General features: G+C 48.0%; 1 protein-coding gene across 4 annotated transcripts in view; it reads left to right on the forward strand.

Moving 5' to 3' along the window:
* CCDC22 (CCC complex scaffolding subunit CCDC22) overlaps positions 1 to 12820 on the forward strand; it is a 27361-nt gene continuing 14541 nt past the window's right edge. Inside the window, exons 1-7 of one of the 4 annotated variants that reach the window (XM_077921577.1) lie at positions 178 to 488; positions 1742 to 1842; positions 3281 to 3361; positions 4978 to 5155; positions 8677 to 8809; positions 8895 to 9001; positions 9925 to 10009. In XM_077921577.1, the coding sequence (XP_077777703.1) occupies positions 3312 to 3361; positions 4978 to 5155; positions 8677 to 8809; positions 8895 to 9001; positions 9925 to 10009 (553 nt within the window). In that variant the 5' untranslated portion in view covers positions 178 to 488; positions 1742 to 1842; positions 3281 to 3311. Of the gene's footprint in view, positions 151 to 177; positions 489 to 1737; positions 1843 to 3280; positions 3362 to 4977; positions 5156 to 8676; positions 8810 to 8894; positions 9002 to 9924; positions 10010 to 12820 lie in introns of those variants that run through there. The other 3 variants (XM_077921575.1, XM_077921576.1, XM_028711429.2) reach the window with 3 other exon arrangements.

Genomic DNA, 12820 nt, shown 5'->3' on the forward strand with positions numbered 1-12820 from the left:
CCACTCGCTCTAGCGGGGCGGAGAAGAGCCTCCTGGACCACAAATCCCAGCATGCTGCGCGCGGGGGAGACCCGGCACTACATTTCCCGCCTTCCCCTCGGGCGGGCCCCGTGACCCAGGCGCCTGGCCCAGCTGAGAGCAGAGGGAGCGGTGAGTGCTGCTGCCGCCGCCGCCCGACTGCTGCCTTCCTGGCCGGCTGGCTTCCCTTCGGCCCCGGGGTCCCGCTGCCGCTCCTGCCGCCGCCCCCCGCCTGGGCAGCCCCGCGGCCCCTTCCTCCCGCCCCCCCCGTCAGGCGGGCTCTTCCCGGGCGCCCCTCGCCGAAGGAGGGCTGCCGGGGGCGCCCGGCCGAGGCCTGATCCGAGCGGGAGGCAGCGGCGCTCCCGAAGGCCGGCTGCCGGCGCCCGAGGGGGCGGGAGGGGCTCGGGTTTCCCCTAATGGGCGCCCCCCCCCTTTGGCCTGACCCAGCGAGGCTCTTCTCGGGTTCAAGGGTAGGGAAGGTGCACGTGCCAAAATTCATCCTCTCAAACCACTTGCTTTTAAACGGCTTTTACCGCGGGGGGGGGGGCGTGTGTTGAGGATATGGACATCTTGCCGGGGTGCAAGAGCTGTTGACCCTCCTGCTTCTGCCCGAGGCCTGTGGCTGATCTTGGTCTTTCTTGTGCTCTAGAAGGAAGCCGAGCTTCAGCAGTTTGCCCCTCAGCTGACAGGGGAGAAGCAGGGTGGGTGGCAGGGCCCTGGAGGGACCGTGGAAGCTGCCGGGGTGACAAGCTCTCCTGCAGCATCAGCACTGCTAGGTTTACTATGTTGCTGCCTAATGGCAGCACCTTCTGTGTGTCTTACAGCATGGCTGCAGTTGTGAAGTTAAAGTTTACTCTGTCTTATCCCATGTGTTCCAAAAACAGGTCATCCCTTCAGTTGCTGTGCCTCAAACCAAGTCCTGTATATTGCAGAATCCCAGAAGAGCCTGGGAGGTTCAGGCCAATGGCCCATCCGATCCTGCACCCTCCTCTCAAAGTGGCCAACTGGTTGCTTATGGGAAGCCTGCACAACCAGAGTGCAGCAGTATTCTCCCCATATGCAACTGGCATTTAGAGGCATATTGTCTCCAGCAGTGGTGGCAGAATAACAGCAATTGTGGCTGGTGGCCATTGATAGGCTTCTCCTCCTCCCAAAGGGGAAAAGCAGAATGAGGGCATCTGTACTGTAATCCAGCATTACAAGTTGTTCACAGGCATTGCCCACTCTGGCCTGTACATCCTCCTGATGCCTTCAGGCACCCATTGTAGTGACCTCCACATGTGGGACTCCCAGTATGGCCAGTGGTCAGGGACAATGGGAATTGTAGCCCAACAATAAGTGATGTTACCCCTGCCTTAGAAAACCAGAGCCACTGGAATAGGGGGATCCTGCCACAAACCACAGCCTTGGTTGCTGGTATTCTGATGTGGTATTTGTGTTATTCACATCGCCTTAGAATTTGACTCCCTCCATCCACCCCACACCCAGCTGGTGATAACCTGTCTTCATCCTCCTCTCTTCAGCTCCCTTCATGGAACTGGAGCCCATCCCAGCCTGGCCTTAATTTCCTTTACAGTTCACACTTGGAGTATTGGTCAGACTTGATACCAAGAGGGTGATGGCATCTACGTTGGTCTGGAAATAAAAATATGACTAGAAGGAGGCAAGAGAGAGGCTTATGAAATCATGAATGGTGTAGCAAGAAAGGTGTTTCTTCTCCCAGGTTCGTCTTCTCTCAGAACACTAGAACTTGAGAGAGGCGTATGAGACATGATAGCGAAAAGGAACTTTCTGCTTCAGAGGCAGGACACCTTTGAATAGCAGGTACTAGTGAGGAACAATGAGGAGTGCCTGTTGCTTTGCTCTTTTCCTTTCAAAAATTTATTAAAAATGCATAAAATGACTACATACAAATGCAATAAAACAGAGAATACAGTACAAAGCAATACATAATGTAACAATAGCAGTTTCAAAGCAGCTCAAAAAACCAGCCACAATGTGTTGATTAAAACCTGAGGAAATAAAATAGGTTTTTAACTACCTGCCTATATTATACGAAGCTGGTGCCAGGCAAATGTTATTTTAGGTAAAGGTAAAGGGACCCCTGACCATTAGGTCCAGTCGTGACCGACTCTGGGGTTGCGGCGCTCATCTTGCTTTACTGGCCAAGGGAGCCTGCGTACAGCTTCTGGGTCATGTGGCCAGCATGACTAAGCCGCTTCTGGCGAACCAGAGCAGCGCACGGAAACGCCGTTTACCTTCCCACCAGAGTGGTACCTATTTATCTACTTGCACTTTAACATGCTTTCGAACTGCTAGGTTGGCAGGAGCAGGGACCGAGCAATGGGAGTTCACCCCGTCACGGGGATTCAAACTGCCGACCTTCTGATCAGCAAGTCCTAGGCTCTGTGGTTTAACCCGCAGCGCCACCCGCATCCCTACCATGTTATTTTACATGGTCTTAAAACATTGGCAGGCCATATAGGTTCTCCACAACAGTTTTGTGAGGCTGGTGGGAGAGCTTTACTTTCTTTTTCCTTTACATATAAAAAAAAGGATACCAGGTTTCAGCAAAGGTATTTTCCTTTATAAGCCCATTTGCAACTCTTCTAAGCCCAGTTAGTTGTCCTGAACTAGCTGTATCCCAAATCATTGAACCACATCTCAAGGGGTATGTGTTGCCTGGCTGGCTGGCTGGCTGGTGAGTTTCCCAGAAAAATTTGTCTGTCACCCTTGGGGAAAAATTGCACTCTGTGGCCCCTTGGTTAGGAATGTCCTTTGTACTCTTCATATGGAGAGCTGCGCTTTGTTCTGGTCTTCACCTCTGTTATAGACTTGGTTGCCTGTGGCAAGAGCTGCCTCCAGGCAATAGAACAATGAAATCTTTTAAAGCAGAAAATATTTCAATTGTGCCTACCCCCTTTCACACTATTGTAAAAACCACTTAGAGGCTATTGTAGTTAAGCAGCATGCAAATTGTTTAAATAAGTAAGTAAAACGTGGGCAGGCAGGTATGTATGAGATATATTTGTAGGCAACTTACAGTTTGAGAGATTATTCACAAGATTGGCCTAACCGGCAAACAGGAGTAAAGTTGCAGAAAGAGGGGGTTAATACTCCAACCTGTTGTAGAGGAAAAAGGAGAAGAAGAATTTGTCCCAATGGCGTCATGGAACTTGCTGCTTGTAGGTACTCCGGCTTAAGCCCTGCTGCTATAAGTATCCAGATTATTGATTGTTGTAATCCTTCTTCTTTTGCACAGGGTTCCCTGTATCCATAGATGTATTGGCATCATGGAAGAGGTGGACAAGATCCTTATACATTCCCTTCGCTTCTGTGGGACGTAAGGCCATCTTTATGCTACATGTACTTCTTCGTAGTAGTGGGTGGGTGTGGTGACAAGTCAGGTACTATGGTGCGTGGTGTCCATAGGCAATCATGGGTTTGGTGGACAAAGACAGAAAAGGGTTTGGAAGCATGCCTTCATGCAGGATTTGACGTAGGGGTGTAGGGTGGCTGGCTGCTGTCTCCTATGGGATTTCGCAGGCCTGGAGCCTAAAAAGCTGAAGTCAGTTTCTAGAAATTCAGAATACCTTTCCTGCTAAGAACTCTAATAAAGCAAAGGCTGTGGTACAGGGAATGGGGTTCCACAGGAGAGCTAAGAGACCCAGAAGCTCATGCCAGGGCTTTCTCCTAGCCCAGGCAAGAAATTAATTGGGGTTAAACACTTACGGCTTTTGCAGTGTTCCATTGGCTCTTTGTTTTTGCTTGGGGAATCATGCTTTCTTGCTGATGCTTTGGCTCCAGCTAGGTGTTTCATGGCTTCTAGGAGCTTCGTGGGAGCAAGCAATTGGCAGTTGCCTAGTGACCAAGGTTGGATTAATCAGTGGTATTGCAGAAGCTCATAGGTGGCTCTGTGACTCCCTTTGAACAGCAGTAATAATGTCCATGTGTATTATTATTTATTTAATTTGTTCACCACTCTTCATCCGCAGATCCCAGGGTAGTTCACAGCATAACATTACAATAGAAAAACCACAAACTACATATTGGAATTAGAACAAGGACAAACCAATAACCCCCCCCCCCACAACACATTTAAAAGGGCATTTAAAAGACCTGGTTTATGAGGAACATTTTCTGCTGGAGCCTAAAGGTATATAATGAAGGCGCAGCCAAGCCTCCCTAGGGAGAGCATTCCACAACTGGGGAGCCACTGCAGAGGAGGCCCGTTCTCATGTTGCCACCCTCCAGACGTCTGATGGAGGAGGCACACAAAGAAGGGCCTCAGAAGATGATCTAAGGGACCAGGTAGGTTCATATGTAGAGAGGCAGTCCTTAAGGGATTGCTCACTGGGGCAAGGCAGTTTGAGCTTATTGCACCGATTGTTGCCCAACTGCACTGGCTGCCAGGTAGTTTCTGAGCCCAACATCTACATGAAACAGCTGAGTGGGGTCATCCCGGAGGCTTATTCCCCATGTGCTCACATAGGACTGTAGCCTTGGTCACCACTGCTGCACCAACTCTTCTCTGAAGAGGCTCTTGGCAGTATAGGTAGTTAGTTGCCTTCTTGCAGTGCAGGGCCCTGGGAAATTATTATTATTATTATTATTATTATTATTATTATTATTATTACATTTTGTTGTTTTATCTTGCCCAAGGCAACCCAAAGTGACTTACAACCAATGAAACAAACAAACAAACACCCCAGTTTAGATACATTCAAACCAAGAAGACTGTATCCCATGTCCCCACAAGATGCTTTTTGGACAGGTGGTACAATGGCAGCAGAGTCTTAGCAGTAAAGGACAAATTGCAAAAAAGTATGGCAGTTGGCAAGCCATTCCCTTGTTCTTCCGTCCTACTGCATGGAGTGGAAGATGTAGGCTCTTCTGTTGCAGTAAAGGAAAATGGTCAGTGCAGGGAACTATAATCCCTGCATCCTTCTCCCCTTCCAGGGATATCCCAGAGGAAGTGCAGAGCATCCGGGAGTTTACCACCGAGTTGATAGTTGAATCCGTGGTGCGATGTCTTCGTGTCATCAATCCTTCTGTGGGGTCAAGTCTCTGCCACGTCCTGCCTCCAGGGATGTCTGCTCGCTTCCGAATTGGCATGAGCCTAGCGCAAGCTTGCCAGGTAACTACAACTAAACCAGGGTGTGGATGCATTGAACAAAGCAGGCTCTTCATCTCTGAAAGTTTGTGCAGTGGTAGATAGTCTCTCATTAAGTGCCATGAGTTCTGAGCTTGAAGGTGTTGTGAGAAATCTGGTGTAGTATAGAATTTTGTTTGCTGGAAATCTCAGATTTGATTTTTGGAAAAGCAAGTTTCTAGGTCTCATGGTGGAAAGCCATGGGCCACTTTTGTTAAAGGATCCAGAAGTGGCTGGTCTGTGACCTCAAGTTGTGTTTTCCTGCCCTATCCAAAAATACTTCTGGCACTCAAGCAAGAAACCTGGATTGTGTTCACAGCAGACAGTTGTGCAGTTGACAAAAGGTTTTTGTTTTGTTTTTTAGCAACATTAAATTATCTTCTCCTCACATAAATATGGCCCATGCCACTATAGTGCCTCTGTCCACCTCAGAGAGGTTATTGCAGAAATACTAGCAAGACTCTGTTCTTGAATAATAACCCAAATTCTGTGACAAGAAGAGATGTTTTACTAAATTTCCATAATTCTTACATTTTCAAGTTGCTTTTTCTAACTATTGTGTTTAACATATTCTGCCTTTGCTCATCTTTGTGGCCAGGAGCTAAACAAGGCTCAGAAGCTCAATCCCCTCTGGCTTTAGAAATTTCTGGTGGCCTTGAACATTCACATTTTTAATAGCCATAAGGGCTAGAAACTTGCAACAACAACAGCAAAATGCAGAGAATCCAAGGGCAGAACTAAACATGACAAGTAGCAGACACCGTTCTTTTCATACCGTATTTTTCGTCCGATAGGACGCTCCGTCCCATAGGACGCATCTAGTTTTTTGGGGGTGAAATAAAGGAAAAAATTTCCCCCTTTATTTCCCCCCCAAAACCAGGTCGGGGAAACCGAACCAGGTCGAGGAACAGCGGGATGGCGGCACTGCGCCTCCCTGCTGTCCCCCAAGCTTGTGGGGCCGGCCGATGTCTGCGCTCTGCTTCAGCGTGCCCCTCTCGCCGGGCGGCAGGCTGCTATCCGCAGCATGGGGAGCCCTGCGAGGAACTCCTGCAGGCCTCCCCACGCTGTGGATGTCTGCCCGGCGCGAGGGGCGCTCTGCTTCAGGGCGCCTCTCGCGCCGGGCTGCAATCCGCAGCGTGGGGAGCCCTGTGGGGAACTCCTGCAGGGCTCCCCACGCTGCGGATGTGTTCCCGAAGCGCCGAGCGCTCTGCTTTCAGCGCGCCCGGCGCTCCGGGAAGCAAGCTGCTATCTGCAGCCTAGACAGCCCTGTGGGAACTCCCGCAGGGCTGCCTAGGCTGCGGATGTCTTCCTGAAGCCTGGAGAGCGAGAGGGGTCGGTGCGCACCGACCCCTCTTGCTCTCCAAGCTTCAGCGAAAGCCTGCATTCGCCCCATAGGACGCACCCAGATTTCCCCTTCATTTTTGGAGAGGGAAAAGTGCGTCCTATAGGGCGAAAAATACGGTATTTCTCATGATCCTGCCATTTCTCTCTGTTGCCAGCTCACTTCTGGCATCTGTTCTGGAAACAGGGAGAAGTAGCTGGAGCAAATGACTATAGGGAAGTAAGGCATGGGAAGGGTTTTCAGCTCTCCTTTTACTATTAAATAAAAATGCATTTCTGTTATGTGAACAAGTAAGTGAATAATGGCTGGTCTGCATTGTTGCTTAAGGACATGCAGAGTATTCCCCCATCTCCATCCTGCTTTCTGTAGAGAAAGTCTGTAATATCCTCACTATGACTTCTCTGAGTGGGGTTTTCCTTTTGAGGGTGGAGCAAGGTGGGATATTATTGGGCACCTCCATCCCCATCCCAGACATGGAAAATGTGGGCTTGTCTTGCAGGGTTGCTGTAGGGGTTAAAACAAAAATTGTGTTTGAATACTTCAAAGCACCACATAAATGCTAAGTTAGGAAGCCACTTGAGCATACTTCAGGCCAATTAGTTTGCTTCACAGTATCAAATGGTGGTGCTTATGCCAAACCTCCTTGTACATAGATAACTAGCATGCCAGGGAGGAGGGTCAACTTGGCTTTCTCCCAGAGCTGTTGTTTCATCATTTGTATGTGTAAAATAAACTTCCAGACAGACAGTGCTCACCCATCCCTTGCAAACCATGTTACCGTTATGGCTGTTGCTCTGAGGTCATAGGATATGTTGCAAGGGGAGGAGACGAGAGGACATTGGGTGTTGGGAAAGAGTAGAGGAAGGGAAAGTCAGTTGGCACTGAGGGAGGAGGAGAGGGAGAAGCTGAGGGGAGCATAGCTGTCAACTTTCAGATTTGAAAATAAGGGATCAGCAGCCTCACCTGTCCCGGGGACAGTCTATGGGATATCTAACAATCCGGGATAGCAGCGGGAAGCAGCAGGAAACCGCGCTGGAATAAGGGAATTTCCCACAAAAAAAAGGGAAGGGTGATAGCTATGGAGGGGGAGGGGAGCAGAGAAGGAAGCAGAGGAAGAGTTGGCAGTTTCTGTGCCAAAACCGGGCCTAAACCCCACCTGAAATGGATCCAGAAAATCAGTTTCTTCCAAAAGCGCCTGGATCTGGTCTGCGACCACTCGCTCCAGAACCTTGCCCAGAACAGGGAGATTAGTAACTGACTGGTAGTTAGTTAGGTTTTCCGAATCCAGGGAAGGTTTCTTAAGGAGTGGTTTTACCACTGCCTCCTTCAAACAGGCAGGGACCTCCCCCTCTTGTAAAGAGGCACTGATCACCTCCCAGGCCCAGCCAGCTGTTCCCTCCCTGATGGTTTTTATCAGCCGGGGGGGGGGGGCAAGGGTCCAGAGCGCAAGTGGTCGCCCTGACTGATCTGAGCACTTATTTCATAAATAGGGCACCATGACACTTTCTCCTTTGCCCATTGCTACCCACCGAAGTTCAGATAGTGGGGAGAGACTTAGCAAGGTCTCAGGCTGACTGCAGAGTTCTGGCAGGCTTTTGTGGAACCTGAGCCCCCCCCCCCCCCCCCCCCCGCCCAGCCATGCAGAGCTTTGTAGCTTTGTCAGTCAGCTAGCAAGTCGTGAGAGACAACAGACAGGATGGCCACATGGCCAACAGGTGTTTGAGTTTTGGGTCGTGTGTGTGTCTACTTTTTCTTTTCTTAATAGTTCTCATTGAAAATTGGTTATGTTAACTGCTAGAAATATTTTTAATATCCATGGGACTCAGCGAGCAATTGCCAAGTTGTCTTTCATCACCCATTGTTGAGAAGTAGTTGCACGGCATTACAGTTCACAACTGATTTTGCAGGACTGGCCTTCCATGGTCCTATCCTGGACTGTGTTAGCCAGGCGGCCTCTTGAGAGTTCTCATGTGAGCACAAGCACCTTGCAAGTCTGGACTGTTGCACTGAGGAAGCAGGGCTCCTGGTCCTTTAAGCCACCTTTATTTTAGATGCTCCATCTCTCTTCGAGCCGGACACCAAAGAGCCTCTCCTCGCCGTTACCCAGCAGGCCACTCCCACTCAGCCCCACTGTGGGACTGACATGTTACTTTCCATCATTTAGGACCTGGGATATCAAGGGGAAGTTGGCTATCAGACCTTCTTGTACAGCAATGAGCCCGAAATCCGACGCCTCCTGCTCTTCCTGGTAGAGAAGCTCCCACGCGATGCCTCGGAGGACGCCAACCAGCCTGTGGGTATGGAGGAAGCTGGGCAAACACAGGTCCCGGGCACAGGGAGGCCAAGTGGTGGCAACTTCTCTAACCTGCTGTGTCCTTGCAGGCAAATCAACGACACTTCACAGAGCCATTGCTGCTGCCATCAAAGAGCAACTGGCGCTCCCCTGGGTGCCCCCTGCCTGCCGTACCCCCCGCTTGCAGCTCTTACAGGTGTGCTTCCTCACCCCTCTTATTAGGTTAATGGCCCCACTCCTTGGGTTCATGGCTTCATAAGGAAGATCTGTTGCTGAAATTTTATTTCTAAGACTGTTGACTTCCTTAAAAATGAAAGCCTTTCCAGTCCTCATGTTGTGGAGAAATGCAGGAAACCTTTGCAAAAGGTCATTGTGGATTTTGGGTTCATATGACTATCTAGGGTCTGGTCTGCACTGTTGGGGCTTTTTTTCCGTGCCGATAGATTTTTTCATAATCTGCAGAAACCCAAATACTGACTTCTAAGGGATGTGAATGGCGCTGTGGTCTAAACCACTGAGCCTAGGGTTTGCTGATCAGAAGGTTGGTGGTTCAAATCCACGCAACGGGGAGAGCTCCCATTGTTTGGTCCCTGCTGCTGCCCACCTAGCAGTTCAAAAGCACACCAAGTGCTAGTAGATAAATAAGTACCGCTCTGGCAGGAAGGTAAACGGTGTTTTCGTGCGCTGCTCTGGTTCGCCAGAAGCGGCTTAGTCATGCTGGCCACATGACGTAGAAGCTGTCTGCAGACAAACGCCGGCTCCCTTGGCCTATAGAGCGAGATGAGCACCGCAACCCCAGAGTCATCCACAACTGGACCTAACAGTCAGGGGTACCTTTACCTTTGCCTTTAAACAAACCATGCAGAAATATGTAAATCAATCAAATTTCTATGCATCCATTGGTATATCTTAAACAAGATATTGCTGTATTTTTCTTGTTGAGTATGTAAACTCCTTGAGCAAGTAATTCATTTTATAACCCCACTCCTTGCCACCTGTTTTATATTTCTCTTTCCAGAACCTGTAAGCCCAGAACCTATTTCCTCTTACAGTGTTTCTTAGCTTTCAGTGGGGTGATGCTGTTTCAGACTCTCTCTCCTCCCCCCTTATCCTTGCTAGGGTTCTTGCCTACTGAAGCGATTCCAAGCTCAACCCTTGGTCCTGCCTCGAGAGTCGGACCCCTTTTTGGGGAAGGTGCCCCCAGGTGAGTTTTGCCCTGTAGCTGGGGGGGGGGGGATAAGTAAAATGGAGGGCGTGGAATGGCAGGTTTTCCCCGTTCTCCATTTGTTTATTTCCCTCCCACTCATGTAAGGTTGCAATCATGTATGCAAAGCCAGCATAAATTTGGGGCCCACTTAGTTCCTCTTGATATGTCTAGACTTGTACAGCATTGTTTTCTTGCAACAAGTCTCTGCCCTTCCCCTCAGATCCCCTTTGATTAGAAAAGAAGAGGGTTTTCCAGAGTGCTGAGAGTCCCCCCAAGTTAGGGGAGGCCCTTTTTTTAGCCTCTCAGGGGGAGATCCTAGAGTAGCTGCCCAAAGGGCTCCTCTTGCATCCTGCCGTTCATGGCTGGGTAGATGGTGCCACCAGCAGTATGTCCTTGGTGGATCTTTGGCCATTGCATTCTGGGAGCATGTGCGCACGTGGGATTGTGAATAATAATGATGATTTTATTATTTATACCCCACCCATCTGGCTGGGTTTCTCCAGCCACTTTTGAAAGAAATGCCATGCCAATTTCCAGCATTTGTTCATGCAGTCGGCTTCCCCACCCGTGGCTGTCTGGCCAACTGAAAATCAGAGCCCAAAAAACATTGACTTTTTCTTCTTCTACTTCTTCATCGTATTTATTTTATTTTGCAACACAAACACACATAACACTAAAGAAAAGGAAACTTAACAAGGAAATACAAAAACCAGTACGAACCAAATAATGAACATATAACCATATTTCAGTTCTTCTTTTCTTCTAGTTGACTTCCTTCATCCTCAGCACAGTTCTACTTTCATATTTAGTAAACTGTTTCCTTCTCACTTCATTCCCCCCCCCTTTTCTTTCTATTTTAAGCTTTCACACCATAATTAGTTTTGTAAAAGTTAATCAAAACAAGTCCAGGTATTAATTTGAGGGCACTGCTTTTTAAGGTACCGTATTTTTCGCCCTATAGGACGCACTTTTTCCCCTCCAAAAATGAAGGGGAAATGTGAGTGCGTCCTATGGGGCGAATGCAGGCTTTCGCTGAAGCCTGGAGAGCAAGAGGGGTTGGTGCGCACCGACCCCTCTCGCTCTCCAGGCTTCAGGAAGCTCTGCGCGACCCTACGGAGCCCGGCGCAAAGCCGCGCCGGTCTCCGAAGGGTCGCACAGATCTGCCTGCGCTCCCGAGGGTCGCTCAGCTCTGCGCGACCCTACGGAGCCCGGCACAAAGCCGCGCAGGGCTCCGAAGGGTCGCGCAGAGCTGCCTGCATTCGGAAGCCTGGGGCGCGTCTCCCTAGGCTTGCGGATAGCAGGCTGTTCTGGGGGCTGGGGTCGGGGGAAGCTCGGGCTTCCCCCGCGCCAGCCCCGCGCCTGGGGGGGGGAATAAAATTTTCTTCTTTATTTCCCCCCCATAAAAACTAGGTGCGCCCTATGGGGCGAAAAATACGGTAATCTCTGTATTTTCCCTTCTTTTTGGAATTTTTGTTTAGACTGACCCCTAATTGCATTTGTCATTCTAGCCTTAATCTGTAATAATAGAGAATATTAGAGAAATTAATAGAGGAAGGAAAAACAATAGAAGAACCCAAAGAAATTTGCACAAAAATTGCAAACTATTATAGGAAACTATATCAAGAAGAGATGGAAAAATACCTAGCACAGAACAGACTTCCAATGATAGCTTGTGGAAAAATTAAGCCATTAAACTTACCAATAACGATGATGGAGGTGCAACAATCAATTTCATATAAGAAATTAGAAAATACACAGTCGGAACCAATGAAAACAGTCATGAATTAAAAGAAGGAAGAATACCAAAATCATGGGAAGAAGGGGACAAAAAAAAATAGAAAGGACCCTCAAATTTGGAAAAGTGGCAGGATTTAAATTAAATAAAAATAAAAATAGCAACTTATTTAAGGATAATTATATAAATATCTGGAAAGAAATTAAAAGGGATCTAAAGATTTGGAACAAGCTAAAATTATCATTCTGTGTAGGAAATCAGTAGTGAAAATGAATGTGCTTCCTAAAATGATGTTTTTATTTCAAATGATACCAATTATTGGAGAGGTAGGATGTTTTTATTGGAGAGGTAGGATGGCAAGAGATTTATCAAGATTTATTTGGCAGTATAAAAAAACAAGAATTAAACACAAATTATTAAAAGATAATAAAAATAGAGGCGGATTGGCACTACTTGATCTAAATTTGTATTATGTTTTGGCCTGTCTAAACTGGTTAAAAGAATGGATGATATTACAAAATGTAGACTTATTGGACTTAGAAGGGTTTGACAGCCGTTATGGGTGGCATGCCTACCTAGGACATGAAAAGGTGAAAGTCCACAGAGGATTTCTTAATCATTTTATAAGAATGTCGATATATAGGGTATGGGGAAAGTATAAAGAGTTATTAGAACCCAAAATGCCCTGGTGGCTCTCACCCTTAGAGGTGATAACAGTGAAAAGGAAAAATATGGAATTGAACTGGGCCACATATAAGGATTTATTTGAAGAAAAAGATAACAAATTGAAATTGAAAATTTATGAGGAAATAAAGCATCGCCTGACAGGGTGGATTCAGTACCACCAACTAAATACAGTGGTACATACGCTTCAGGTTACAGACTCCGCTAACCCAGAAATAGTGCTTCAGGTTAAGAACTTTGCTTCAGGATGAGAACAGAAATCGGGCTCCAGTAACGCGGCAGCAGCAGGAGGCCCCATTAGCTAAAGTGGTGCTTCAGGTTAAGAACAGTTTCAGGTTAAGAACGGACCTCCGGAATGAATTAAGTACTTAACCCAGGGTGCCACTGTA

The sequence above is a fragment of the Podarcis muralis genome, chromosome 17 (assembly GCF_964188315.1).
Source record: "Podarcis muralis chromosome 17, rPodMur119.hap1.1, whole genome shotgun sequence".
NCBI classification, from domain to species: Eukaryota; Metazoa; Chordata; class Lepidosauria; order Squamata; family Lacertidae; genus Podarcis; species Podarcis muralis.